Source organism: Takifugu flavidus, chromosome 21 (assembly GCF_003711565.1).
Source record: "Takifugu flavidus isolate HTHZ2018 chromosome 21, ASM371156v2, whole genome shotgun sequence".
NCBI classification, from domain to species: Eukaryota; Metazoa; Chordata; class Actinopteri; order Tetraodontiformes; family Tetraodontidae; genus Takifugu; species Takifugu flavidus.
In genome coordinates this window covers 10,822,259-10,850,075 of record NC_079540.1, presented here as the reverse complement: position 1 = coordinate 10,850,075, position 27,817 = coordinate 10,822,259, and the positions used below count along the sequence as shown (strand labels likewise).

Sequence of the window (27,817 nt, the reverse complement as noted above, 5' to 3'; positions counted from 1 at the left end):
CTCCCAGCCTGTAGGGGGCGACAGTCAGACCACCATTTACTCTGCCCCTGAACAGGAAGTGTCTGACATGAAGCCTGGTTGTAGCTTTAGAAGCACAAAGAGGCGGTGGGATGTCAACAGTGGGAAATGTTGGACCGTCACAACGTTGACATATTCCCAGCTAGCGCAATAGGCTCCTCCCCCTCCCACCCATCCAGAATTTATCCCACTGTGTCACTCCCAGTTACATTTTCCAGGGTTTTGTTTCCCAGTGGTCAGGACTTTTAGCAGCGCTGATCTTGTGTTGCTTTTTTCCAACCGCTGCACCAGAACTTCATCCTTCAGGCAGCTCGGAACATTCCACACAGCTCCTGAAACCCACACAGCACCAACGACCCACTTCCTGCTTTTCCTTCTCCCGTTGAAGTGCAACAACCCTAACAAGCTCCTCCCCCAGGTGGTTCCATCACGTCGAACAGTCAGTTGGCAGATCTGTCTGGAGTGTAAAAGCCCACAAAGTCTCAGGGAACAGCAACAGATCCCAGATCAACTCACTGCTGGAGTCTGCCATGACATCATCAATAGGCCCTCCTCATTCTGACCTCATCACATTTGACCTCTGTGAGTCTTTGAGGCTACGCTGAGCAGAACACAATCAGAAGACACCACGATAAGTCCAAGCTGCACACACACACACACACACACACACACAGAACCAGGAGCTCAGTTCTGTTTCCACGACGATGGAGGCTGTAGCATTTTTGAAATGCTCCCCTCTGGAGGCCATTTTCATATAGTTTTGATTCATTTTTAGCCGTTCTCGTGTGAACAGAAAGACTAAACGGAAAGAATCTTTTGAGTTTTCACCCAGAAAACATCCTGTAAAGGAGCTCGAGGTTGAGGTGTTCCTTCTACCTTCAGAAGCTCAACTGGAGGTGTCCCCAGTGCGCAGATGTTTATCCAGTTAGTTACAGATTTGAAGGATGATATAACTGACATGATTGTGTTTAATGCTTCATTCAATGGAGAAAAATGACAGACAACAATCATTCTTCTGTGATATTGAGTAGATCAATCAGAGTAGTGGTTGTTTTTATCCCTTTGCTGTCCAATGAAAGGGGTCCCAGGCCAGGAACCATCCAGTGAAGGTGGGGGGTTCATAACCTTGTTTGACCAGCACCACGGGTGTGTGTTGGTCTCGGCCGCTGGGGTCTGTGTGGATGTACTCGTTAGCTGCAGAGAAGGAAACAGCATTTACAACAGCACACATACCCGCGGAGGCCGCTACTGCCCCCGTGGGGACGTGTCAGGAACCGACCACAGTTATAAAAGCTCACCACATCTCACAGACTCCGCCTTTTCCACGTCATTGGCATCTGTTCCGATCCAAACAAACACCTGAAACAGAAGGTTTGTGTGTGAGAGCAGAAGTTGGGAGTGTGTGGACAGGAAGCTGCTGCCGCGGTTCCGCACCTGATCCCACACGTCCAGCAGCATCACGTCATCTTCAGCCAGGTCATCCTGAGTGAACTCACCTGGAACCTCCTCAATCTGCACGCGTGGGGAAGAGCATCTCATTAGCTGCTGTGCCAGATATGCAGATAATTTGATGATGATAAACGGGCACTCACCATGAACCTGCCGGTTTTATTGGAACATCCAAAGAGACGCACAGGGTGCGTCATGGTCTGTGTCTCCAGTCCCTGGGAGCTCTGGTACTCTGACTTTCCTCCTAACTCTGCCCAGAATTCGGCTGCACCCGAAACAAGCGGGACAAAGAACCAGTCAGCACAGAGACACGAGCTATATGTGAGGATGTGGTGAGAACATTGGCATTTTTATCACTTTACAGCAGAAAACCCCGTTAGATCAAACCTGGTTCTCGTCCCTCCGCAATGACGCTGCTGCTGCTGCACTTTAGCTCTTCGCTCATGTACTCTGCTCCTTTTCTTTCTTCTTCACTGGCACCTTTGCCCACCCACAGGTAGCCCCGCCCATCCCTCATCTTCAGTAAGAAGGCATCATTGGAGTTGAGACTAGCTGCAGCAGCAGCAACCTGAAAAGACACAGCTGTTCTGACCGAACATGCCGACAAAGCCGTTGCGGCACGCGGGCGGCATCAACTGACCTCATAGATCCTAGTGATGGATCCCAGGTTCCTCCGGACCTGAAAGAGTCGTATTTGGGATGGCGGAGAATGAATCCCCAGACGGGACGTACCACTCTTATATACGATGAGGGGATTAGACTTGAAGAGACTCAGTAGATGTGGAGGTTCTTTACCTTGACACACTCTCACCTGAAGACACACACACACACACACACACACACACACACACACACACACACACACACACACACCACACACACACACACACACACACACGCACACACACACTTGTGTTATTACACAGGATGCTCTCCAGAGGGTGGAGGCTATCTGTCCGTGGCAGACTAATTAATTATGAGCTGTTATCTCTCTACGCTGTTAGCATGTTCTATTGTCGGGCTGTTCAGAAGGAGGCTATGACTCCAGCTGCTAACCTGTGCGTACCTGCACCGCACTTCCTCCCAACGATCGATCCAGATCCACAGTGAGGAAGGCCGAAGCTGTTAACTCATCGGTGGAGCAGCTGGATCCCTGCCTGCAAGTCAGAGGAACAACATGGACCTTTCAGTAGAAGGGGAGGACAGAAAAGGTCAGGGATGAACAGGGGAGACTTAGGCCACCCCCCCAAGCCCCCAGAAGTGGATGAAAGCACAAAGGTGTGATTTATAGATCAGGATGGTGGGTCTGAGAAGGATCAGCTGATCAGGGCTGATCAGTACCAGGTGTAGATGATCTGTCCTTTACTGTAGGTGTACAGGATGATGTAACAATCTCCACCATAGAAGTGACCAAAGTTCTTCGGCTCAACGGGGACCCTGCCGCTGCTCTCCACCCTCCAGATCTGAAACCACAATGCTTCAATGTTTGAGGCGTGACTTTTACTCAGAAGACCTCTCATACCGTTTACGTGTTGGCCTCAATCAGAACAAACATGTGTGCAGAGACCTGAAAACGTCTCACCACTCATGGTCCCCTACCAGAACCTAAGAGGACCTCAGAGAAGGTCCAGATTTAGCATCATACCAAAAATGCTGGAGACTGGGATTGTTGCTTCAGTAGAAAGTCTGAATATTGGCTTCATTGTAATATTTTTGTGTTAGCTCTTCATTAAATTTGTAAATCTGCAGACAGATGTGAGAATATTTCAGTCTTTTGGATTTTAACATCTAGCAATAACGTAAGAATGTAACGTGAGAGCGTGAGAGCGTGAAAGGTGAGGGTCAGGGTTATCTATCTGGATGAGTGAGGAAACACCAGCAGCAGGGAACCAACCGCAGTGTTGTCCACAGGCTTTGACCCACTGCTGTTCATTGAGCAAGAATCAACACATCAAGTTTAGTCTTCACATCTGCTTTCACTTTAAAGGTTGCATCAGCGATTCTTGCTCCGTTACATCAGATCTTTCCCCAGAAACTGTCAGAAACTTGACTCCTGACAGGACAGTGAAGACTCTGCTCAGTGTGACCCCCTACTGTCCAAAAAAGCTATGAGAAACAAGCAAAATCTGCTGTGAACCTTCCAGCTCCTTAAACTACAGCTGACCAATCAGAGGGAAGGGGTGGAGCTTCAGGCTGACGAAGGGGAGGGGCCAGATTATTTTTCTTATGTTTCTTGTTTCAACTTTTGCGACGTTGAACCGCTGATACAACCAGTAATACCACCAAACTGGCTGGTGATTGGTCACGACGCTCCAACGGGGTCAGGCTGAACTCACAGCTTCATACTTGACCTCACCTGTGTTTCTCCACTCCCGTCGTCCACCATGTTGTACTGAGCTGCCATATGCTGCGACTCATGGAGCCTGGAGGCATCAAACTTAACCTTCTGGATCTTGGCAATCTTCTCTGTGACAAACACCTTCCCGAACCCTTCGCTCTGGTCTTTGTCCCTCCAGTTCAGAAAGAACTGCTTGAACATTGGAGTCTCTCCTCCTTCTGGCAGTATCTGGATCTGGAGGAGCACAGCAGCACCTTCACTACCAGAACATTTTGAGGAGTAAATGCCAACATGTCAGCCTGTAGACATCAGCCTGGCCTGCAGCACTGCTTGGAGGAACCTTGGGACCTAACCAGGACTGTCTGAGAGTTTTTACTCGAACTCCTGCTGAGGCACAAAGACAATGATGAAGTGGTTGGGCTCGTCAGAGGCTGCTGTCCTTGTCATGTGACCTGTCTGGGTCACAGGCTGCCAGGTGAGAATGAATTGAACACAGAACTAAAGCCTGTGTGTGTGTGTGTGTGGTGTGTGTGTGTGTGTAATTGCACACTGCACTGTTGGAATTTGTCACAATTATGAGCACGCAGAAGACTCTGGAGTCACCTGACAGCAGCGGCCAGCAGGGGGCCGAACAAGGTCGTAGACCTTGGAAACAACAGTACAGGTGAAACACAGAGATGAACTTAGAAATAAAACTAAAAACACACGTCAGCTCCACGTTTGCCTTTGTGTTCCTGCTACGCCTACGTCTGGAAACACTGTGTTCAGAGGCCAAGTGCTTTTTCTGTGCATGTGGGTCACATGGGGTCAGACAGGAAGACAGAACTGAAGACGACTCTTGGGTGTAAAGTCTTCAGGGAAGGTCAGAGTCTAGAAAGAACAGTTGTCAACAAACGTCGCGACAACGACTAAATAGAGATAAACAAAAATAAGAATCACTATGAAGTGACATCACTAAGAATGTCACTATGGATGTCCCAGCTATTGATACCTTTGACGGGTGTGTGTAAAGATCTCAACACACTCCTCAGAAGCCCAACAACATGCACATTGATATTTCTGTGGTTGGGTATGATGTCAAACCTTTAAGGCTGTGAGGACCAGCCTTAAAACCTGTTCTCTGGACTGGTGCCATTTCCAGGCCTGGTGGGTTCCAGGAACCTTTTCTATAATCTGCTAATTGGCTGCTTTGTCTTATTCTTAACCATTAGCAGAAGTTGCACCTCCCATGTCAGTCAGTCAGTCAGACAGTCAGACAGACTGACAGACAGACCGACCTATTTCTCCTGGAGAAGGTTTCTGTTGTGAAAGCTAACCTGTGTGTTTTGTGAGTAATTCATGTCTTTGACGAAGTCCTCGGCGGTTCTCATGGCCTTCTTCCTCTCGTCAAAGTTGGCATTATGGCCTGTGGGACAGATCAGGTGTTCAAAGTTGTCCACCAGTCAAAACAGGGGTGAGCTCAGGCATTACCTTTCCAGACAAAAAGCATCTTGTTTTTGCCGTGATCCAGGATGAAACACTCATCTGAGAGCAGGTCAGTCTGGTGGAACGGGTTCTCCTCCCTCACCAGGGTCACCTTCATGGATCCTGACGCATCAGACACCTGGATAAATCATTAAAAATGCTCAAATCAGCTGAGGCGGAAAGAAAAACCCATGAAAAGATCAGGTTTTGTGCACCAAATTACTGTTTATCAGTGCTTTTCCTTTTGAATTAGCATCAGTCATTTTTCTTCACTGCAGCATCAACAAATCTAATCTGTTCATCAACGGTGGGTTTACTCATTAATAATCTATTTACATTATCTGGAGAGAGGTGAGAAAGGGGTTGGTGTAATTCAATAACTAAATGAAGTCTTTAATCTTCCAAACATTTCTATTCTACCAGCCATGTTTGGGTATAAGTTGAGTACAAGTGTCAGTACTGCACCATATACAGTTTAGCCATTTTCCTGTTGTGCAGATCTGCCTCTGTGTCGTCGGCTTCATCACTCTGGGGCAGTTCAGGCTTGACTCCCAGGACCTGTGAGGGTTAGAGGTCATCATGCAAATCCAGTAAAACCAGCAAGAGCTTCAGCAAAACTGTCTGGGATATTTCACTTTCTTTGTCAACACGATGGAAGTGAAAACACTGGATATTCCCCACCAAACTTCTGTAAACCGATTTCAACCCGGCCAGAGCTGTTCTCTTCAGTCATGTGTTCTGAGTTATTGGATCAGTGTCAGAAGTTTGGTGTCAAACGTGTCCTCTCAGCCTGCTCCATCCAAGTGGAGATGATGAGCACTCTCATGCTGAAAACAGGAAAAAGTCATTTCTGGTGGCGTGAGCCTACCTCAGTGAGCTGGGACGGTTCCCCTCCGTCCTCAACCACCAGCAGCTCAGCACGAGCGTTCCTCTCGTTGTCCCGGATTCCTCTGGCAACCTGAGCCGCCTTCAGCCGCTCAAATTTGTTGCACTTGGATCCACACCACTGGTAGATTTTCTACAAATCAGAGACGAGCTGAAAATGGTTCTAGCATGCCGACAGTCACAGACAAGCCTTGGTCTCACGTCTCCAAGGTCCACGATGAAGCAGTCCCCAGTGTTGAAACTGGACCAGCTCAGAGGGACCTGGGTGGCTCTGACCACCCGCCGGCCCTTGATGTGAAGGAGTCGCTGTGCTGCAAGCTCGTTGGTGACGACATGGTGGAAACCTGAGGCCACGCCCCCTGTCTGGGAAAACAGAGGACCGTCAGCCTTCTCCAGCATGACCGACCTTCACTTCTGTCCAGTGAGAATGTAGAAGGACATTTATGGAAGACAATCATTGACTTCAGGACCGTCAGAAACAAGACATCCCCACTTTCAGTTCACAAATTCAGATACATGTATACACATTTAGGTACAGACACAACTACACACATTGAAGTACAAGTACACACTTCTATCTTTTTGAGAACTTTCACAGCAATAACACACTCCCCAGAGCTATACCCTAACAATCAAATCTAGATTCAACCCTGACCCCTGACCCCTGAACCCAAACCCATGAACCTTCCAACCAGGTGTGAAGCCTCAAACACACCTTTAAAGTGGTGAAGACCAAAATAATGTCCTCATTTCCCAAGCGTGTCCTCACCTTGCTAGGAAATGTCTATTCTGGACCTCACTCTGTAGCAAGGGCAAGATCACACACACACACCCACGCACACACAAGTAAGGGACTCCGTCAAGCCGAAGAAAGAGTTCTATCGGGCCATGTTGGCCCATAAGTAAGCAATCTTTCATCATCAATCTTTATGGACATCGTTTCAAGGCGTAACCAGGGGCTAGAGGGATGAGAATAATCACTTCTACATCCAAGGCCATGGTTCTTGATTGGAAAAGGGTGGTTTGCCCTCTCTGGGTTGGTGGGGAAGTCCTGCCTCAGGTGGAGGTTCAGGTATCTCGGGGTCTTGTTTATGAGCGAGGGAAAGATGGAGCATGAGACAAGATCGCGGATACAAGAGGCCGAAGTCAGTTTCCTCCCTTAGAGAGAGGATGAGCAGCTAAATCACTCTGGAGGAGCTCGGAGTGGAGCCGCTGCTCCTGAGCATCAGGAGAATAATAAGTGTCTGGGGAGAGGGAGGTCTGGGCAGCTCTGCTTAGGCTGCTGCCCCCCATGACCCCACCCCGGGTAAAGTGGAGGAGGACAAGATGAGACGGGAAAAGAGGTTTGTTTGTCCACGCGTGTGATGTGGATTTTGTAGATATAAATACGCGTTCTTTAGTGCAGATCACGTGATCCCTACTTTGTATGTGATCCCTTCCTTGAAGTAGCTGGTGAAGGTGGTTGACTCCGCCCCCTGCAGCTCTCTGTATTGGATGGGCTTTCCTCCAAAGTGGTCGTCCAGCTGCACAGTGTAGATGGCGGCGGAGGCGCTCTCATCCTGGCTGCACTCTCTCCCTTTCAACATCAAATGCAAACTCTTTAATGACTTCTTTACATTTCCTACCTGCCACGTTTGCTCTTCTTCTGTGGTTTGTGTGAATAATTCATTGTTTCCTGTTTAAAGCACTAAAATGTTTGCCTGCTTAATGATTAATGCTGAGGGGTTATCGACTTCTTATGCTGCCAGAGGAAATGTTGTGTGAAGATTTCCCCTCACACAAATATCCTTCAGAACAATAAACGAGTCTTTTGGTGAACTTCACCCTCACAGCTTGTTAACATGCTGTTATTCATGTTTGTCGAGTTGTGTTGTTCCAACCCTGCTGCAGGGTTAAACGTACATCACTGTGGGCCAGATTCCTGTTGTTCCTGAGAATATGAGCATCTGAAACATCAGCGTTAGTGGCTGCTCATTAGTTTAAAGGAGCAGTATCCCCTCCTCTACAGTATGGCTGCCAGTTAGAGCTAGAACATGTACTACAAGGAGCTACCGGGGCAAGCAGAGTCATACATGGCAATTTGTTGTCTGCTGAATATGTTTATGCATGTGTGATGGCCCGCGGCTTCATTAAGTAGAGCAGAATTTAGAGTGAGGTTAGCTGGATCTTGCCTGTGGTTTTCATCTGCTATTTCAGCCATCTCCATCTTTCAAAGGCATCTCCTGTACAGATCCTCGTTTTGTTTCTGGCTTTGTTGGGAATCATAATGAGGCCGAATCAGTAGTAATGCAACCTGAGCGCTCCTGACTTAACGATTGGGAGATTGGTGGACGGGCGGAACAACAGAACAAAACACTAAATATAAACATTATTTCCAGGCCGACTCTTTGCTTTTGAAACGACCCTATTCTGGCTGGACTACTGCTGTCAGTGAAATTAACATCATTTTTGCACATCTGTGGACACATCAGGGCCACTTTCTGATCACTTTGCTGTCATACTGCTCCCTTAAACTTTGAGGCGGTTACAACTCGTACGGTGACCGGGTTGCTGCAGTCGTGACCCTCTACACAGTCGTGGTCTTACCCAGCCAGTAGTGGAGGTGGTAGAAGAAGCTCTCTCTCTGTCTTATCGTGTTCAGAATCACGTAGGCGTCTCCGCTGTAAAAACTCCCATGGAGGCTTTGTGGAACCGGGACCAGCTCCAGGTTCTCCACCCTCCAGACCTGCAGGCCTGCCGTCCTCCCGGCAGCTAGGAACTCTTTGTGGAGAACCATGTTGGCTGCTGCAGTATTAAGAGGAGCGATGAACGCTGGGATGGCTGGGGGAAGAAAGAAACTACTCCTGGGAGTGTGCGGTCTCGTCTCTCCTCTTCCGACTCAAACACACACTGTGGGTGTGCCTGAACACACCCCCCCCCCAGAGCTGCTCTCTCTGGAGGTTAATGATGGCACAATCTTCTGAATGTACACACAAAAACAAGCAAAGGCTTCGTCTTTACAGCGGTGAAACAAATCTGGACAGGATTATTTATTTGATGTGTGACGTTTTATTTTTGTTTGGCTTTGAACAAATTCTCATGTTATTGGTATTTACCTGCTTGAAATGGTCAAGAACTTAGTCATTTTTTCATCTAAACACATTTTTCTGTGCCATTATCAATGGATCCAGAGCTCCAGACCGCCCTCAAAGACATCAGGGTCTGGATGAGCCAAAACCTCCTCGAACCTCGAACTAAAACTGAACATATCACATGCTAGCTGCAAAACACCCGAGGAACATGTTCTCTACTGATGTAACCGTGCTAGGGCATTGATTTGGCCCCCAGTACCACTGGAAGGAACCTGGGTGTCTTGTTCTAACAGGATCTGTCGTTGGACATCCTCATTCTGCAACTTTTATCACCTCTGAAGTTTGGAACTTCTTGTCCCAAATTGATGCAGGAACTTCAGTCTGCCTGAACAAGTGATTATAGAGATTTTAAAATCCTCCTCCTTGCATATGAGGCTGTTAATGGCCTTCATCCTTTTATTTCAATGAACTTTTAACTCCTGAGCAGCCAACCAGAGTTGAACAACACAGCTTTGCTCGTGATTCTCAGGGTTTCCAAAAGCAGTAAAGTGAGCAGAGCCTTCAGCTTCAGCTGGACTTCCCTCTCAGGACTAAGTTTCTCCTGGCCTGTTCAAGGGTCGAAGGTCAGGGGGGTCACATTTGTCCAGCTTGTAGAGCCCTCTGAAACCACAATGTGATTTTGATTGTACTGCTGCTGTTACCTGCAGACCTACAGGTGTTTAAATCACTGACATGAGGAATGTTGAAGTGAAGGAACACTAAAAATGTCACTTGGGTTTGCTGCTGCTTTACCTTGTTCTGCTGGTTCTACTGGTTGTCAATGACAAACAAGTGAACAGCATAAGTATAGGAAGATGGAATCATCTGGGTCATCAGCCAGGAACCACCATTTCTTCACTCCTTTCATCCTGGAACATCACTTGGTGGCACAGGTGTCTCCCCTTCAACAAGCCAACGTCCCCTTTCTGTCCTCCTATGATGTCTTTTTGGTAGTGTTATTTCTGTTACCTCAGATTACTCCTGCTTCCTTCATTAGATGTCTGGTCTCAGCCCCATGTACCCTCAGCATCTGGCCTCCTCTGATAGATAGAAGTCTTCCAGACAGCCTCCCAGCACTCAGCAACCAGGGTGAGTCCTTGGTCCTCTTGCATGTGCAGGCAGCTTCAATCTCTGCTGGATACGTGAGCTCAATGAGGGCAGATTTTGTCTTGGTGGTCCACCTCTCCATGTCAGGGTGGGGAGATGTTGCCGTGTTCTCCACTAGGAAGCAGTGCTGCCTGTCAAGTTTGACTCTCATGTCCCCCTGGTTGGGGGTAACAGCCCTTCTCAACAGCTTCCTCGAGACCAGGTCATCTGTAGTGTCTCGGGGATCCACTCTTCCACAGATCTTCCCATCCATGATTACCTCAAAGGCTGCCATGAACAAGAAGGGAGAGGCCGCACACCCTGTAGCAACTCTCATTCCTAACGGTTGCCACCTGGTGGTGACATGTTGGGCTGGGACAGTTAGTGCCCGTTTAGCCATTCTCAAGCAGGTAGATGGTCATCCTTCCGACCAGCACTCTGCTCAGGAACCTTCTGCTTCTACATTCAGCAGGGTCTGACCTCCTCCCACAAGTTCCAGCACCAAGGACAGGACGCATAAGTGATCACGTCTGTTACTTGTTAGCACTGGGGAGCGAGTCTATGCCACTGGATTCCATCTTTGATGGCAGCATTGAAGAGGAGATTTCACAATATCACGATGTAAAACTTTATTCAAGTTCAAAATAACATTAGTTAAATGTTAGAGGAAAGCTCTGCACGCCACCTTAAATGAGATATTTATATAAGTTTTCAAGAAATCTGACACAGGAGTGAAATGTCCCGTTAGAAACAAAATAACACGTTATGAAATGGAGATCGGAAACATAAATTATAGACAGATTTCAGTAGTGTGATGTTGTGTCTTCATCCGTGTTTAAGGAAAAAAACACTAAAACATCAGGAGAGAAACAGAAAATGCTCCGACCTTCAGATTGTTTGTTTATGTTAATCTCTTATTGTTTGTGAATTGATTTTATCATCGATATTTTTAAAACGACCGTTTTGCCTTTAATTTTGGGGGCTAAAAGTTGCAGAAACAAGCATAAATTTGAACTTGAGGCTTCCTAAATGAAAAAAGGACAAAGCTGAGAACTAAATTACCTCAAGCTGTTGGACAAAACTGTCAATTTCAAGGCTTTATCGAATGTTAATTACGTCCAACTATTTATTCGTAAAGTGCACAAATCTTTTCAGCCTCTCAGCAGCACAGACTGTGACCGCCGATCACGGTTGCTAGGTGGAAAAATAAATAAGGAACAAGTGTACAAAGACAACCTGATACTGGTTGGAATATGACAATGAAAACAAGCTTCATGACTGGAAAAAATAAAACGAGGTTTGAGAACATTTAAAATTAGTGGAGGAAAGTTAACACTTTCTTTACATTAGAGTGAGTTCAGTTAAGTGTATTAAAAGGGTTCAAGAATGAAAGTGTGCGCTTCCACGGATACTTTAGCTTTGTCACGCTACCTTTCTGCTAAGCTTTCAAAGGAGTCCACTGAAACCGGACTGTGCTGGAGCGGAGCCGGGCTCTACTCAGCGGTCTGAGGAGCAACACTCAGCGCTCTGATGGAGGTAGTGTTCCCGCCACAGTCCACGTACTGGTACACCTCCTGGGACACCTGCTCAGCATGACCGAAGTACGTCGTGGTGACGGTGACTCTGCGGAGGAGGTGGAAGAGCTCAGACACTAGAAACAGCCCGACATTTCAGCTGAAAGCTCCAGGGTCCACTCACTGCATCATGACGACGATGTTGTGGACCTTGATGGTCTGAAGGGTGCAGTAATCGCTAGAAAATCAAAACCTTTGATTAGTTCCATCAGCCACACCTGAAGGAGTACAAGCTACAAATCCAGAGAGGTGTATACTGACAACATGTAGTTCAGCTCATCCGCCATGAGGGTCGGAACCATGTAATCAATCTGAAATCAGGATCAGCAGATGACATAAGCAGACAGAAGGAGACCCACCTGGACATCCTGCAGGGACCTACCTGTTTCATGTCCAGAGGACTGATGGTGGTGGTGTTGCTGAGGCGAGATTTACCGATCACGGTCTTGGCGAACTGAACCTGCGCCGTGATGTTGGCCACCTCCACCGCGTAGTAGTTGTTGTTGGTGATGTTCAGGGAGTTCTGCGGGACAACAAGCGTTCTTAGCACCCGCGCCGCCTTCCGCTGCGGCCAAAAAGACGTGCGGACGCTCACCGTGATGTTGAGGTAGACGCTGCGTTTGTCTTTGTTGTAGCTGACAAAAACAGACTTCACGCCAACGTACGACACGTCGATAGAGCGAGGGAAGAGGAAGAAGACGGCGAGCCCAGAGAGCAGCAGGCAGACCAAGACAGATGCTGACACATACAGCTTCCTGTGGACAAAGGGCGACAGGACAGCATGTCTACTGCTATTCGAAATTATCCAATAAACCAGGGCCTGGAATTAACAGGCAGGTGTGCAGTGTTTGGCCGGAAGGGGGCGACACTGAGAGCAGTAAAATCAACAACTACAGAAGAAATCTTGTTGGACAAGATTTTTTTCTTTGGGACAAAGTTAATAGTGAGAACTTTGATTTAGTAAATGCCAAAAATTAAACGGGAAGAAGACTACAAAGTCCCCCTCAGCTCATGATTTTGTCCATGTTGCTTTTCAATAGTCATTTCAGAGCTTTTAGCTGTATAGGTTTGGTTCCAACGTGTCTGTCCGTAATGTTTTGTTATTGCCACTTTTATTCCGTTATAAATGACATCTAACATCAGTTTTCCATCAAGGCACAGATTTTCAAGCCTTACGTCCTCCGGGGCTGCAGCCTTTGATCGCTGTAGGGGATCAACGCCACGAGTTGATTCTCTTGTCCTGAAACAGCGATTGATCACATTACATAAGATCTGTTCTACTTTCATGACACGACCACAGAAATCCTCCGGGTTTACCTCTGGGGATCCTCCCAGTGCCCTGACATGTGGGACATGTCACACTGTCCCGACCCGTGAACTCCACATAGGGAAACTGGGAGACATCTCCGCCCTTCCCGTCCTCACTGTGGCTGTCCTCCAGAGGAGATATCAGGCTCTCTCGCGCCTCCTGCTGGCTGCAGTGTGAGTTGAGCTGGGAAAAAGACTTCCCCATAATCACATCTGCCAACAGAAACAATCAGTGAGCAATCAGAACAAATGAAGGAAGCGTGCGCTATCTGCAGAGGCTCAAATGCATCAGCGACTGATCAGCGAATGCTACTGTTGTAGCAAACCTCAGTTTCCATGTATCGGAATGAGCCGTTTTTTCACTGTATTGTTTGATTTTTCAAGTAGTTTGAAAAGTGTGGACGCCACCTCTCGGCCAACGCAGGCCCTCAATAACCGCTCAATAAAACCTTCAAGTGAGTTGCAGGCTTTAAAAACGGCCCTCGCGGGTTGTTGGTGCTGCTCACTTCAGTATGTCCAGGTACCAGAAAACTGGGTTAGGGTCACAGGTAGATGCTGAGGGAGCAACATCCGGGTTGGGTCAGTAATCAGGTCCCATTGGGGTCCCCTCACTCACCAATAGATCCTGTAAGTGGCCCCAAATACTGCAGCCTGTGGCCCGAAGGACCTGCTGAGCAACCCTCGTTGCTTGGGTTGCATCTTTAGCCTCAGATGACCTTTGTTATCAGTCACAACGATAAGAAGCTGATGTACTTTAGACCCAAACACCACAGGACGGACAAAGGGAACATTTCCTCAACAAGTCAGAAATAGAAACGCTAATCTAACGTAGTCCTTCGTCTACGAGCTTCCGCTTCTTACACCACAGTATTTACATTGGTTTTCTATTTATATATATCTGTGTATAGTTTTTTAGAAATGCTTCTCACACACGTTTGTAATTAACTCCAACTAGCAAGATGACGTTGAAGGTGAGGAGGACTAACTAGGTTAGCTCAGGCCTGGATAATTGAATAAGATAAAGAAGCATGACTAAAATAATAACCAAAGAATGATGGATAATAATAATAACAACAAACCAATAACCACAACAGTCCAGAATGGTCTGAAGCCAACAAGGAGCCGTAAAAACATTTTTTTCATGTACAACAATCTTCAACGAGGATTCAGATTTTAGTGTATAGCGGCTTTGACACACACATGTTTTAAAACATTAAATCTTACAATGTCATGCAGCAACTGTTAAGCTGTAAGAAATAGCATCGGAAAGCTTTAGTAACCTGTTTGTTGTGACGCCGCCGCTGCTGCTGCTGCTAATGCTAATGCTAACAGGCGAACACGCATGCGCGGTTCTGATGCCTTCGCGACCGTCGGAAAAAATAACTCTTCATCAAATCAATCTTTATTTATATAGCGTCTTTATGGGGAGGGGAGAGGAGAGGAGAGGAGAGGAGAGGAGAGGAGAGGAGAGGAGAGGAGAGGAGAGGAGAGGAGGAGAGGAGAGGAGAGGAGAGGGAGAGGCACAGAGCACAGAAACACACATAAAAATACATTATTTATACAAGCCGCCGGTCGAGTGGGTCAGCGGGGCCAGAGGTCGTCATGCAGCTCCGAAGGCGTCGATACCTGTAAATGAATACAGAAGGGGGGGGGGGGGGGGGCAGAAAAACTACACAAGAATCAGCCAGGGGGGTGACAGAGGCCTGTCATGTTCATCGTAACCAGTGTTTCATGTTATAGTTACAGTTGTAACTAAACAGTTATGGTTGAAATACAGAAACATAAAAGAACAATTTTACATTATTGACGTCAAAATGAGACCGAGACGTCATAGCTGAAAACCCAATACTTGCAGGTTTCACAACCATCAACTAGGGGATGCTTTATTTAGCGTACATTGTTGTTATTATTATTATTGTTATTGTTGTTATTATTATTATTATTGTTATTATTATTATTATTGTTGTTGTTGTTGTTTACCATTAGGTTTTAATCTTTAAAACAACGGTTACAGGCGTAGTCGATTTTACAATTTTAACAATTTTATAATTAGAATAAAAAATAAAAATGGAAAAATAAATCAAGATATTTTAACACGAGTTGCAATAATTCCTAAATGAAGCAAATGACCATTTATTCATTACAGTTGGCCCCAAATCTTGAAGGTAATATAATATACAGTGTAATCAATAAACAATCAGAATTTTGAAGAATATTTTATGCATCTTTTTAAGTACAATAATGTAAAATTGCCAACATGTCTTGTTGTTTTCATCACCACTGATTGAGTCTCAGAGCAGCAGCAGGAATCTTCAGCTTCTGAGAGTTCTAAATTCTTAAATTGCAGCCCTCATTATTTCTATCAACCAAACCAATTGGCTGTGATTGAAGAGTCCAAACAATCAAGACCGTCGTTGTAGGTCAGACCCACATGAAGAGGAACCAACTGAAGAACGAAGAATTGTGCTGATTAGATACGAGCCAGCCTTTCAAAGACCCCAGAGTAAAGATGGCTGAGGTCACAGCTGGGCGGTGAGAACGGTCACCGGGAGCGTGAAGTGATCCAGTCTCATCTGTTCTCTGGGGGATTGTGGCTGGAGTCCACTTTTAAACCACGTTTACTCCCTCAGTGTTTACAGGCCTTTGAACTGCGAGGTTTCCCTCACGTAGCCACAGAGCAGCTGAATTATTATAAACATGTTCCATTCGAAACTCTTTTCTTAAGGATGTCACCGTGATCCATGCGTGCGTGGCAACAGATCCTCCTGCACGTGCTGCAGGAGGATCTGCTGCCTGCTGCCTGCTCGTCTCCTCTCAGGATCTGAGGTGATGGGAGTGGTCTTCACCAGCTGAGCTGCAGAAGAAAAGCATGGCTGACCCACATTCAGCCAGGGTGCAGCACAGGAAACACTGCTGCAGAGCTGAGGATCAATAATCCAACTGAAATCAGATCAGCTCTGACTCTATATTATATATTATCGATCAGATGAAGCTTAAGGAAAACGTTCACCCGGAATGTGGAATTTGATGCGTCCAATAGAGATGCTCCTCATCCCTCCCACACCCCTCTGACTTCCCAGCAGCCTCTCTGTTTAAGTGCCATGCCGCTAACAGGGATGTGATCAGGTGGTGATTTCCGCCCTGCAGCGCCCTCTGTGGGTGTGATTGGGAAGCACACCTGTTTTGCAAGTTCTATTGAGAAGAAAAACAGCAGTGGGTTTGTGACCCCCCTGGATAGTGGGCCTTGTAGAAGGGGGATGAAGAAAGGGCAGAACATCTCCCACTAGAGGAGCCAGACATGAGACCCGCTGGAATTCCCACTCTGGCATCATTCATCTGACCTGGAGACAGAGGCTGGTTTGGCCTGGAGTTGATCTCCTGGTGAAGTGGTGATCTGGGCCAGCATCAGGGCCAGATTCCCACTTTTCTAAAGCCTAACTCTGAATGGTTGACGAAGCGCTGATGCTGTCGACATCAAGCAGGAGAACAGTGAGCGACTGAGGCTCCTTCCACCTTCTCTGTTCCACTTTAGGAATGGTGTCTTCTGACCTCTGTCGACCTCTGTCCGGTCACCTTTAAACATTACACACGCCAAACGTGTGCTTGATGGCTGAAGGAAGCCTGCAGCAATCATCTCACACTCAACGCTTCAGCAAATTATGGTGATTGTGCGTGATGTTCCACTCAGCCCCTCAACACTACAGCAATCAGGTTGCTTCGTGAAGGAGGAGAAACCGGTGAAGAGCCTGACACTGATGGAAAATGGGCTTCGCTTCGCTTCTCGGAGATGTTTCCGCTGTAAAGGTCCTTCAGGTCTGAGGTACCTTTAGTCCAGTGGGCCGTGAAGAATTTAGCTCTGCATCTTTGAAACTCAAAACGGGATAAAGATGATTGAAAAAGAACCACCATCGACCAACCTGCCGTTTTAGAAATGAGAAGATCGAACTCTCACTTAGAGCTTCGTTAGGCTGGTTGGAAACCACTAATTAACGATGTCGACGGGCTGCCATCGTGGATGGTCCAGCCTGAATTCCAGCCATTGATTTTCCCGTGTGTTATGATTTAATACCATACTCAAATAGAACATCTCATGATTTTATTGAGGACACATTTCGATCGTATCTTAAGCTTCGCCGGTGATGCCTCCCCTGATGGACAGCCTCTCGCGTCCGTTCGGCTGCCTTCATCTCCACTCGCCTGCCTCTGGGTGCAACCCTCCTTCCTGCTTGAAAGCCCCAGTTTGAGCTCGGAGAAACCAGGAGGCGGTTGTGTTTGCCCCATTTTTGCGCTCTACTCCACCTCCCAACAACATGAGCAACACGAGCTCCTGCTCCTGTGCTGCTTTTCATGACCTGGATTCTTTCTGTTGGAAACGGATGATTGAGAGAGAATGACTGGAAATGCATTGACATCACAATCCCGAAGTGGGAGTAAATGAGGCTAGAAAGAAGGTCTCATCTGTTGAAATGCGTCCTTTAAACGGATTCTACGGCTGGAGAATCCTGGTGGGACCGCTGCAGGATTCTGGTGGATAAAAGAGAAATAAACATTTTATTGGTGTTTAACTGACTGTATCTCACCAGTTCGGATGTGGGATCCTTCACTTCCAAGCATCTGATTGGTGTTCAGCTGCATGACAGGCAGAGGGAAGAGTCGCTCCAGACCTGGAGGTTCTTGTCTCTGGGAAGGAATGCTGCTGTAGACTCCTCATTGGCAGAGCCCCGCAGATCCTCGGGGGTCGTGAGGAGTGCAGCGCAGGGGGGTACGTGTGAAGGGGGATGGGAAAAGCATGTGGGAAGGATAAAAAAACACGCCGGCGTTGGTTATTCCAACCTCATTACGGCTAATATCCTGTCAGCTTTGGTGGCGTTTCTTTAAACTTCAGTCCCACTTTCATCAACATCCCACATTCATCGACCAGCCTCACTGTTGCAGATCTCTCTGAATCTCACACAAGTCTTATTTATTCTACTCTGATACATTAGAAAATGCTGAAATAATTGTGAACGGCAAAGGTTTTATTTCCTTTCCCCCATTAAGAAACAAATTGTTCACGCTTGATGTCACAAAGAGCGCCGACGGCTCCCAATGTGCACGAAAATACCAACACAAAGATACCGACTGGAGCAAATGTTGGAGATCAAGCATCGTCCAGTGTACGAGACCTCGGTCCAACTATTGACTCCGCCCTGCCGCCGCCTCCAGACCGGTGACGGACGGACGGGCACCAGAGCGCTGAGAAAGAGTCAGTATTTAATGACAACATATTTTATAACAGCATATTTAACAAACATAACTTTAGATCCCAACTCAATCAATCAAAACCAGTAGAACGACGCAGGCCTGGAAATTAAAATCCACGGTCACGTGACCAGTCTGAAGTAGTTTCATGATTTCACAATAAACAGACTCTGCTTGGAGGTGTGGTATCTGTGGTTGTCATGACAACACGTGTGCGTGGTCGCTTCTGCAGTGCCCCCCCCAGTCTGAGCCAATAAGGTTGAAGACAATAGAAAAGTGGCTAACGGCGCCCTGATGTCAGCAGTAATTGGCTCTGACTGACATGAGCGGGATTAACGGCGAGGGCCACAATAATCTACCGAGCTTCGATGTTCCAGGAGCTCAAAGATCGCAGTTCTGAACAAAACGTCTGAGAGCGCCTCAGTTAAATCAGAGTCCAAATATCCTGTAAACCTTCAACCGGCTGAGCACCGCTGTCTGATCAGCAACCGGCCCAGTCCTGAGCCCTCAGAAGCCCAAAGCGTAATTGGTCAGAGGCCCTTCAAACCCACACACACACACACACACACACACACACACACACACACACACACACACACACACACACACACACACACACACACACAAACACAGTTCCACTCCAATCTTTCCTATTGACTTAAGATGCTATTAAAATGTGTATATTTAATAGTAGTTACTACAGAATCCCACAGAAATCTGCCCCCCTCTGACCCTCTTCAATACCTTCAGTGGTACCAGGGTAGTTCTCTCTTACCCACGCACATTAAAGCGAGCAATTAACGCACACAACACGCCCCCTTTTCTGTCGCTGTCGCGCTGATTTTGGTGTGTCAGGCTTGTTTGAACTGGGAGACATTAAAATGTCTGAAGGTGCTGCCGGCATTGACGGATAAACAAGTTAAAAACAAAGCTTTTTTTCAGCTTTTTATATATACTCTATGTTTTTTAGTGGACCTCAATTTTGCAAGTCTCTGCCAGGAAATTGTGGCCCTCCACGCTCTGTGTGCGGCGGCCCTGACCGGCAATAAATAACAAGATCCCCCATCAGCCAATCACAGGTGGGGGTAAACCAGGGATGGTTCTGACCTTGGTCTCACCTTCAGCTGCAACCCCTTGTGCTGTCATTCTAATTTCAGGATTAGGCTTGTTTTTGTGTGATTACGGGGAAATACAAGTTTTTTTACAACTGTTTTTTTTTACAAAGAAAGCTGATTGTAACAGAACAATAGTGTCGGTTTAATCTGCCCTTTATCCTGCTCTCATCCGCATCTGTGAGGCCTTTTTAACCTGCTATGCGTTAAGTCAAAGCTACTGCTAACATTCGCTATATTTGACTTCAACACTTCACCATCAGTGAGATAAGGGGAGGGATGGAGGGATGGAGGGGTGGAGGGGTGGAGGGGTGGGCGTGTCTACATGTGAGAGAGAGAGGGGGGGGGGGGGAGAGAGAGAGACTGCATCAGCCTGAACGACAGCAGCGGCGGCAGCAGCAGGGTTCACAGATCTATTGTTCCCTCTTTCCTGAATAACAAACCTGGTTCTTTCTCACTGGGGACCCAGGGGAGGAGCAGAGACAGGGAGGGCGAGGACGGCCAGAGGAGACCCCCGCCTCCATTCTTGGTGCTGGATTACATCTCATTGGTTTGGACAAAAGCAGAAATCCTTTCCTCCAGCTCTCCACCTCGTGGCCGGCTCGTTTGTTTTCCCCTCCCCTCTTTGCTGCGTTGGAACGTCGGGGACCTGCGGAGGGTTCGGGACTGGCTAGAGTCATGGGGATGACGGGGGTCTGGACAGAACCGCCGTTTCTCTGGAGCATCATGCTGCTGTTTGTCTCCATCTGGGATGTACGTGCACAGTCCTCGCAGGGAGCGAAACCTCTGTACATCTGGCAAACAGGTATGGTGCAGCCGTCTCTGTCATTCCTGGAGGGGGTCAGGGGGATGTGATGCGTGTGTGTGGTCCAGCCAGTTGGCCCGGTGCTCTCCATATGTAGATACTCGTGTCGTCAGCTGTTAGCAGGCTGCCGAAGCTCCACTGTCGGCCTGATTGTGTCTGATTTGCTGCTCAGCTGCAGGTGAAGCCAAAGTTTGTGTGCTGGAGCCATCTTGGTGCTGGATGGTTAGCTAACACGTCCACCGCAGTCCCCGAGGTCAAGAGCTCTCTAACGTTGTTTCCTGGATTCATTATCTCTGAGACAGCCGGACTGCTCAGCTGCTCCACTCGGACACAGTTATCCCAGTTGGTTGTGTGTGTAAGAGCGAAATGTGTGTGTGTGGGTGGGTGTGAGAGAGGGGCTGGTTTGTTTGTTTAAGGTGGGCGGTCGAAGAATCAAATGCAGTAAAATAGGAGCGCCCCCACTGCTGATGTTTGGGGTGGTGCCTTGCTCTGTAGCACATGTTCAGAGGGACACAATGCTGATGCCTGCTTGAGTGAGCTGAGAGGGGGGGGGGGGCACGAGGGGAGAGGGGAGATGAACACCCCCCCACCATCCACCAACCCATCTGGACACGAGGGCCCTTTGGATGCAGCAGGAGATCAATGTTCTCTCTACTGTTACGGGTTTGACTGGGATCCGGGAAACACCCCCTCCCCCTCCCACCAGTACGGTCTGATCAATGAGCTGGGATCAATGGTGACTTTTGGTGGCAGCTGTGATGTAATCTGTACGTGTTAATGTCCGACACATGCAGTAGATGACGGAGCCCATCAGAGCTGGGAGGTTTGAAGTGAAGCTTCTGATTGATTAGCACAATTCAGCTTTTTTTAAACAGACATTTAAACATCTATTTTCATTAAAAATGACCAAATATGGATGGATTAATAGTTAATGCAACCCATCACATGGCAACAGCCAATAACTGAGGTGAGTCAGAACATGTGATAAACAAACACAGGCTTCAGCATCAGCATCGTAGAGCAGCGCTGACGTTAGCTGGTGGCTAATGACCTAAAACGGTGTCCAGCTGTTGTGACATTGTTTCCTTCCGTATTGTTCTTCACACCCTCTGTAGGAATGAAATCCTGCCCTATTATGTGTTCCACCTCCTGCGGTGTTAAGACAGCCAGCAGGATTAAGGCTAGAGGACCCGCAGCAGATTGGCCAGACAAAGTTAACCTAGATACACTCCTGGCATGTTTTTTCACTCTTGGTGTGGGTGCCAGTTTGTAAAAGCTAATGCTAGTATGCTAGTAAATGCTGGGTCTGGCTTGCTAACAGGGCTATGAATAGAGAGAAGCAGGCAAGAACCTGTTTTAATGCCCTGGTTCCTCTCCTGATCCAAGACTGACAGACAGGTGTTTTTATGTTTGATCCTGTTTTGGTTTGCACCTTGGTACACAGGGGGAATCTGGACTTTACAGGACTTCTGCCTGAAGAAGGAAGAAGTTTGTGTGCTTTTCTGCAGTGACATGTTCATGCAGATGTGGAATTATCCGCCTCAGCAGTGATGCAGCTAATGCTGAGGTCAGCAGTTACACTTTCAGTGAAAGCACAAAGGAACTAGAACAGAATCTAAGAGGACCCCCTGATTCAGGAAAGCACCAACAGACCCCAGAGGAGCCCCGCAGATGTCCCCACTGGTGGCTCCGCAGCATGTGGGTAGAGAGCTGGGACAGATGAAGGAGGATCACAACACTGAACACGTTATATGTTCAACACTCCAGAACATGTTTAACTGTGGAAAATGTTTGAATCTAGAACACGTTTTACTCTAGAGCTGGAGCCTGTATGAGCAGGTGAACTGGCCGTCGTTGCTGCTGCTTCTCCTGCCAATAGTTTGGATACATCCCAGCTCAGGTAAAGACAGACGGTCAGGAGGAGTGAAGCTGAGCGGGGCAGGAACCCGCTGCTCTGGTGGATGGTCACCATTAAAGCTGCACCCTGGAGACAACAGCAGGCTTGTGTGTCTCTGTTGGGTCCTGGTGACACCACACCAGAGGCCTCACTTTGAGTCACATGACCACCTCTTTGTTCTTTCTCCAGTGTCCCTTCTCTGTCTCTCTCACACACGCGCGCGTGCACACACACACACACACACACACCACACACACACACACACACACACACACACACACACACACACACACACACACACACACACACACACACACACACACTACCTATAAGATGACCTATACCCACTACAGGTATAGGTCATCTTATAGGTTGTGTGTGTGTGTGTGTGTGTGTGTGTGTGTGTGTGTGTTTTATGACAGGTCAGATAAATATTATTGCTTTGATCTATGGTAACCCTCCACAAGTTGACTGATTGATTGAACGATAGATAGATAGATAGATAGATAGATAGATAGATAGATAGATAGATAGATAAATAGATAGATAGATAGATAGATAGATAGATAGATAGATAGATAGATAGATAGATAGATAGATAGATAGATAGATAGATAGATGATAGATAGATAGATGGATGGATGGATGGATGGATGTGGGTGTCTAGAGACCAAGGTCCAGATGAACTGACCACATTAATGCCATTAGAGTCTTTCCCGACCTTCAGCTGCTGGTGCCGTGCAGCTTAACCTGCAGGTTTGAGGACTGGCCTGAGCAACATAAAGAGCTTTGCTTCAGCCTGTATCTTCATGGACGCTTCCGCAGAGCGATCAGGTCCACTTATCCTAAACCCAACATGATCTAATGACTCTGAGTTCTGCTGGATCTTCTTATCGGAGCATCTCACCAGGCTGATATTCCAAGTTGGTGGAGGTGATTGACTAGTTATCAATACTGATAACCAGTCAATGTTTGGGTCTATTTTCAGCATGTCTGTTCCTCTCCTTCTTCTGTCCTTCCCCTGATCTGGCTTTCTTTCTCTTCCTCCTTTATCCATCTGTCCATCAACTAGAGCGTCCTCTCTATGACCCTACCGAAGGCTTCTCCCTGTTAGGATTTGACATGGAAAAGCCTCTGAAGAAGAACGCAGGTCTCCTCCTTCAGTTGCTGGTCTGAAACCTCAGTAAAAGTTCCTCCTGACTAAATTCTTCTGTCCTCAGGAGACGCATGAATCCCACGTTAATGCAGATCTTGCAATTATTCATCGACTAGAAATCACAATGTTGCTCAACGATGGCAGCTTTGGTGTCAACGTCTCAATCCTCATCGAAGCTGACCTCATCTTCATCATCTTCATCATCGAGTTCTTTTAATGTGCGACGAAATGCACCAAAACTCACAGCAAAGCCTGAAAATGAGAAAAAGAGATGAAGAGAGAAAAAGTATGAAGGCGTCAATAGAAAAAATGATGAAAAATGCACACACACACACACACACACATACATGACACACACACACACACACACACACACACACACACACCACACACACACACATACATGACACACACACACACATCTCACAAACAAACACATCACACACACACGTCACAGACACAACACACACACACACGTCTCATATGCTCGTCTCACACACACACACACACACACACACACACCGCTCATAAATACACTAGTCACTCACACATAGGTGTAACTTTTGATTCCCACAACATTTAAATCTTTCTGGCGTTTTCTACCGATAGCTGATTGGTAACTTCTACTACAGGAGACCCACCAGAGGTTCCAATTATAGGTTTATTCTACTTTCAACTTTATTCCAGTTGCAGGTTTGTGCCAATTTCAGGTTTATTCCAATTACACATTTATTCTCACTTCAGGTTTAAATTCCCAATGAGCTGAGATAAAAGCAAATATCTGAAGGAAGAAATGAGGTCGAGAACCAGTGTGAAACTGGTTTTAATTTTGTTTGGCAGGATTGACTGATGCTCAGCAGAGGAAGGAAGGAACGGGATTTTGCTGCATCAAATCAGCAGGTTAACGAAGGGTTAAGGAAAAGGGCCTTTTTGCTTTAAAGGCTCGCTAATTACCCGACACACGTGTGTTGGGTGACATCACGTGTTGTGACTGCAGCAGATCCCGACGAGTCACTGCGGGGAGCTGTGGCTCGCTGTGCTGCTGACCTTGATTCACAGATATTTCCGGAATCCTGACCGTGATGATTTGATTAGTGAGCGAACATTCTAGTTCTCCCACAGAGCCACCAGGAAGAACCTCAGCATTAATGAAACGAGCCAGAAAAACATAGTCTCTTCCTTTCATGGTGAGATTTAATTACAGGAGGCATCGATCGTCTGGATTCTCAATAATAAATCAATAATCCCTGATCACCACCACAGCTCATTTCTTGTTTGAGTGTTGGCTGTGACTGAATTTGCTCCATAAAAATAATGAAGCAATATAAATTTATTTGTGGGAATCTGCAGATTACAGCAGATTAACATCAGGCATCATTACCCAACAGCCACCTGCTGTCCTCCACCTGACTGGGCTCATCGCTCCCGAGCTGGACCTCAGCCGCGGAGCTGCTGGAATAATCATTGCTCAAATCCTTGTTGGATTAGGGATTGTTACAGGAGACACAATATAATGTTGCTGCCTAGAAAGATTGAAGATTAAAAATATCTTCATGTAACAGACACTGAAATCCTGCTGAGTCTCTGACGTTGGGCCGGTATAAATATCTCAGAGTCACAGTTAACATCCTTTAAAATCATCAGATTAGCAAACAACACCTTGATGATGCCCTGATGATACCCCTGATGATGCCCTGATGATGCCCTGATGATACCCCTGATGATGCCCCTGATGACACCCATGATACCCCTGACGATGCACCGGATGACACCCCTGATGATGTCATTGACGATGCATCTGATGATGCCCCTGATGATACCCCTTCTGATACCCCTGCTGATACCCCTGATGATGTCCCTGATGACACCCATGATACCCCTGACGATGCACCGGATGACACCCATGATTTCCCTGATGATGCCCCTGATGATACCCCTGCTGATACCCCTGATGATGTCATTGACGATGCATCTGATGATACCCATGATGATACCCCTGATGATGTCATTGATGATGCATCTGATGATGCCCCTGATGATACCCCTGCTGATACCCCTGATGATACCCCTGATGATGCCCCTGATGATACCCCTGATGATGCCCCTGATGATGCCCCTGATGTGGTGATAGAGGAGATCAGTCAGGGTAGGGGGTGAAAGGTTATTGAGAGCACTGGAGCCCCTGTATGGGGGGCCAGTGAGGGGAACAGAGGACAGTGATGTGTTCTCTGGAGCAGCTGAGGCTGAGCAACTGAACATACTGTTGGTTTTGGAGGACAGTGGAAGGGAAGCCATGGAGGAGGCTCCTGCAGTAATGTAGTTGGAGGCGATGAAGGTGTAAATGAGTGTTTCAGCTGAGGAGGAAAGGGTGGTGCAGAGGCAGCAATATTATAGAGGTGGAAGTGAGCTGTAGTCATGTGGTGGAGGTTGTTACTTGAAGGAGAGAGCAGAGTCCATGACGATACTGAGGCTTCAGGCCAGGGGAACCAAAGGTGATGGTTTCTGTACTTTTACTGAACTGGTCTATTATGGTCTATTATATTATGTGACGCCATCGGTGAGGGTGGAGAGAATGATTGGAGAGACGGCTTTGTATGAAATGTGAGCTCCTGGATGGCCTTGACAGGCCTTTGTAGTGGTTTCTATATGGAATCATGGGTAATGGAGCCAGGGGAGCTGTTGCAGGAGAGGTGGACTGTGAGAGGTGGCCGCGGTTCGGCCGAATTCTGACATTTGTGGAGGATTTAGAGGACTGATCCAGTGGTACCAGTGGTATGAGGTGTGAGCGAGGGGTGTAGAGGCTGTGGAGGGAGCGGGTGCTGTTGAGGATGACAGCCAGAGCCTTGACCCCCACAGGGGTTTAATTACAGCAATGACATGCACCTGATCATGAATTTAAAAATTTACATTTACTGAGGCGACTTTGTCCACAAAAGTTCTGGCAGGGACTTTGAAATAAACCAGATAGAATTACACTTAAAACCATAATATGTAAAGCTGGAGGATTTAAAACATGGAATTATTCTAAACCAGGGAACTGCATTTGCTGAAAATCTGCAGAATCATAGTTAAAGTGGAGGCACTAAAGCAGCTTAGAGCAGAGGGCAGCTGGACATTAGCGTCCCCTGTGAGGGTCCCTGAGCTGTTGGCAGGTGACTATGGTCATGTGACATCTGCAAACAAGATGGAATGTCCTGTACAGTACTTAAAACCGTAGGTACTGTGTTTTCTGTGTACGGGATACAGGAAGATAATCCAGAGACATCATAGAATTTAATCATCATAATTCTCCTCCTACCCCCCACACCCCCAGGACTGATGTTTGAAAGGTGATAGTAATATCTGATTTGATCAGCAGAAGCTGAAGGTGTGGAACAGCATTGTCCCTCACTGGACGGTGTCCATCTGAGCTCACGGACACTGGAATAAAACCACTTCCTGATTTTGATTTTGTTTTCGATTTTGAATTGGTTAATAAATTACTGGAATCAAATCAGTCACAAACCTTCGTGACTCCATGTTTTATCTGCAGCTTCACCTCGTCAGTCTTTGTTAGTCCTCGTTAGTCCTCGTTAGTCTTCGTCAGTCCTCGTTAGTCCTCATCAGTCCTCGTCAGTCCTCCTCACTTCACACAGCTGTGATGGTTTTCTATGATGTCTTCATCTACAGTAATAAAAGAGAAGATTCACCATCTGAACGGTTTAAACAGCTGAAATGCTCTCCAGTCTATCTCTCTCTCTCTCTCTCTCTCTCTCTCACACACACACACACACACACACACACACACACACACACACACACACACACACAGTTAATATGTGAGGAACACTCCTGAGATTGAGCTGTGAAACTAAATATATCTTGGCCAGCACAGTCTTGCTTTCTTCCTCTCTTTCTGTCACTCCTGCTACAATGAGCCAATCAAGACCTCTGCCATCCATCCATCCATCCATCCATCCATCCATCATCCATCCATCCATCCATCCATCCATCCATCCATCCATCCATCCATCCATCCATCCACCCACCCTCCCCCACCACTAAAACACAACACTTTTGATGCTGCTGAACCCCATCTGCTGTGTTTACAGCGATTGTGGTGAGCAGCAGGAGGAGGAGGTGCAGATGCAGAGGCTCCATGCCTCCTTGTACCGTATCTTTGCGCACACATGAATATAAAATAACTCATCGGTTTGACGGCACAAATGAACATTCTTCCCTTCTGTGGTTGGGCAGTTGAAGTGCTAAAGCGCTCCTCCTTTGCAGGAGTTTTCCTCTGTAAATTATTGCCTAGTGCTGGTTCCCTGATGCTTTCAAGAGTTCTCTGCACCTTCAAAGTTCATGTCTCACTTTATCTGGAAAGAGTAAATTACA

At 47.1% G+C, this 27,817-nt stretch overlaps 3 protein-coding genes and 1 long non-coding RNA gene across 6 annotated transcripts in view; 1 reads left to right on the top strand and 3 right to left on the bottom strand.

Annotated features, from left to right (window-relative positions):
• Positions 1-968: 968 nt before the first annotated feature.
• Positions 969-10,776, bottom strand: scin (scinderin). 2 transcript variants are annotated; one of them, XM_057020303.1, is made up of 16 exons: positions 8,741-10,776; positions 7,576-7,730; positions 6,356-6,517; positions 6,138-6,287; positions 5,735-5,827; positions 5,276-5,408; positions 5,122-5,210; positions 3,824-4,039; positions 2,809-2,930; positions 2,534-2,624; positions 2,108-2,278; positions 1,855-2,035; positions 1,611-1,732; positions 1,453-1,530; positions 1,317-1,377; positions 969-1,212 (listed from the first exon to the last, which is right to left on the bottom strand). In XM_057020303.1, exons 1-16 carry the CDS (start codon positions 8,928-8,930, stop codon positions 1,073-1,075), a joined length of 2,154 nt encoding a protein of 717 aa, XP_056876283.1. In that variant the 5' UTR covers positions 8,931-10,776; the 3' UTR covers positions 969-1,072. The 2 variants fall into 2 exon arrangements, with proteins under 2 accessions (XP_056876283.1, XP_056876282.1); XM_057020302.1 differs by having other exon boundaries at positions 1,317-1,530.
• A 188-nt stretch (positions 10,777-10,964) lies between these two features.
• On the bottom strand, positions 10,965-14,668 carry tmem106bb (transmembrane protein 106Bb). Of its 2 annotated transcripts, none has more exons than XM_057020304.1 (9): positions 14,513-14,668; positions 13,242-13,445; positions 13,101-13,164; positions 12,520-12,679; positions 12,307-12,447; positions 12,186-12,235; positions 12,049-12,102; positions 11,474-11,973; positions 10,965-11,418 (listed from the first exon to the last, which is right to left on the bottom strand). In XM_057020304.1, the coding sequence occupies exons 1-8, from the start codon at positions 14,574-14,576 to the stop codon at positions 11,844-11,846; spliced, it is 867 nt and encodes a 288-aa protein (XP_056876284.1). In that variant the 5' UTR covers positions 14,577-14,668; the 3' UTR covers positions 10,965-11,418; positions 11,474-11,843. The 2 variants fall into 2 exon arrangements, with proteins under 2 accessions (XP_056876284.1, XP_056876285.1); XM_057020305.1 differs by lacking the exon at positions 14,513-14,668 and adding an exon at positions 14,457-14,480.
• A 681-nt stretch (positions 14,669-15,349) lies between these two features.
• LOC130518012 (uncharacterized) lies at positions 15,350-20,168 on the bottom strand. Its single transcript, XR_008947892.1, has 2 exons — positions 20,029-20,168; positions 15,350-19,906 (listed from the first exon to the last, which is right to left on the bottom strand). It is a non-coding gene; the product is annotated as an uncharacterized LOC130518012 (long non-coding RNA).
• Positions 19,938-27,817, top strand: part of thsd7aa (thrombospondin, type I, domain containing 7Aa) — a 28,952-nt gene continuing 21,072 nt past the window's right edge. The window contains exon 1 of the mRNA XM_057020301.1: positions 19,938-20,390. Within this exon, the coding sequence (XP_056876281.1) occupies positions 20,264-20,390 (127 nt within the window). The 5' untranslated portion in view covers positions 19,938-20,263. The remainder of the gene's footprint in view (positions 20,391-27,817) is intronic.

Bases quoted from the DNA above. Each gene is read 5' to 3' on its own strand.
- scin (XM_057020302.1), bottom strand. From the start codon at position 8,930: ATGGTTCTCCACAAAGAGTTCCTAGCTGCCGGGAGGACGGCAGGCCTG. The intron at 5,828-6,137 runs GTAGGCTCACGC...TAACCCTCACAG, and splicing joins AACCGTCCCAGCTCACTGAG to GTCCTGGGAGTCAAGCCTGA. The intron at 1,733-1,854 runs GTTTGATCTAAC...TTTCGGGTGCAG, and splicing joins TGCGGAGGGACGAGAACCAG to CCGAATTCTGGGCAGAGTTA.
- tmem106bb (XM_057020304.1), bottom strand. From the start codon at position 14,576: ATGCGTGTTCGCCTGTTAGCATTAGCATTAGCAGCAGCAGCAGCGGCG. The intron at 13,446-14,512 runs GTTACTAAAGCT...TTCTGTTGGCAG, and splicing joins GGCGGCGTCACAACAAACAG to ATGTGATTATGGGGAAGTCT. The intron at 12,680-13,100 runs GTAAGGCTTGAA...CTTTGTCCACAG, and splicing joins AGGCTGCAGCCCCGGAGGAC to GAAGCTGTATGTGTCAGCAT.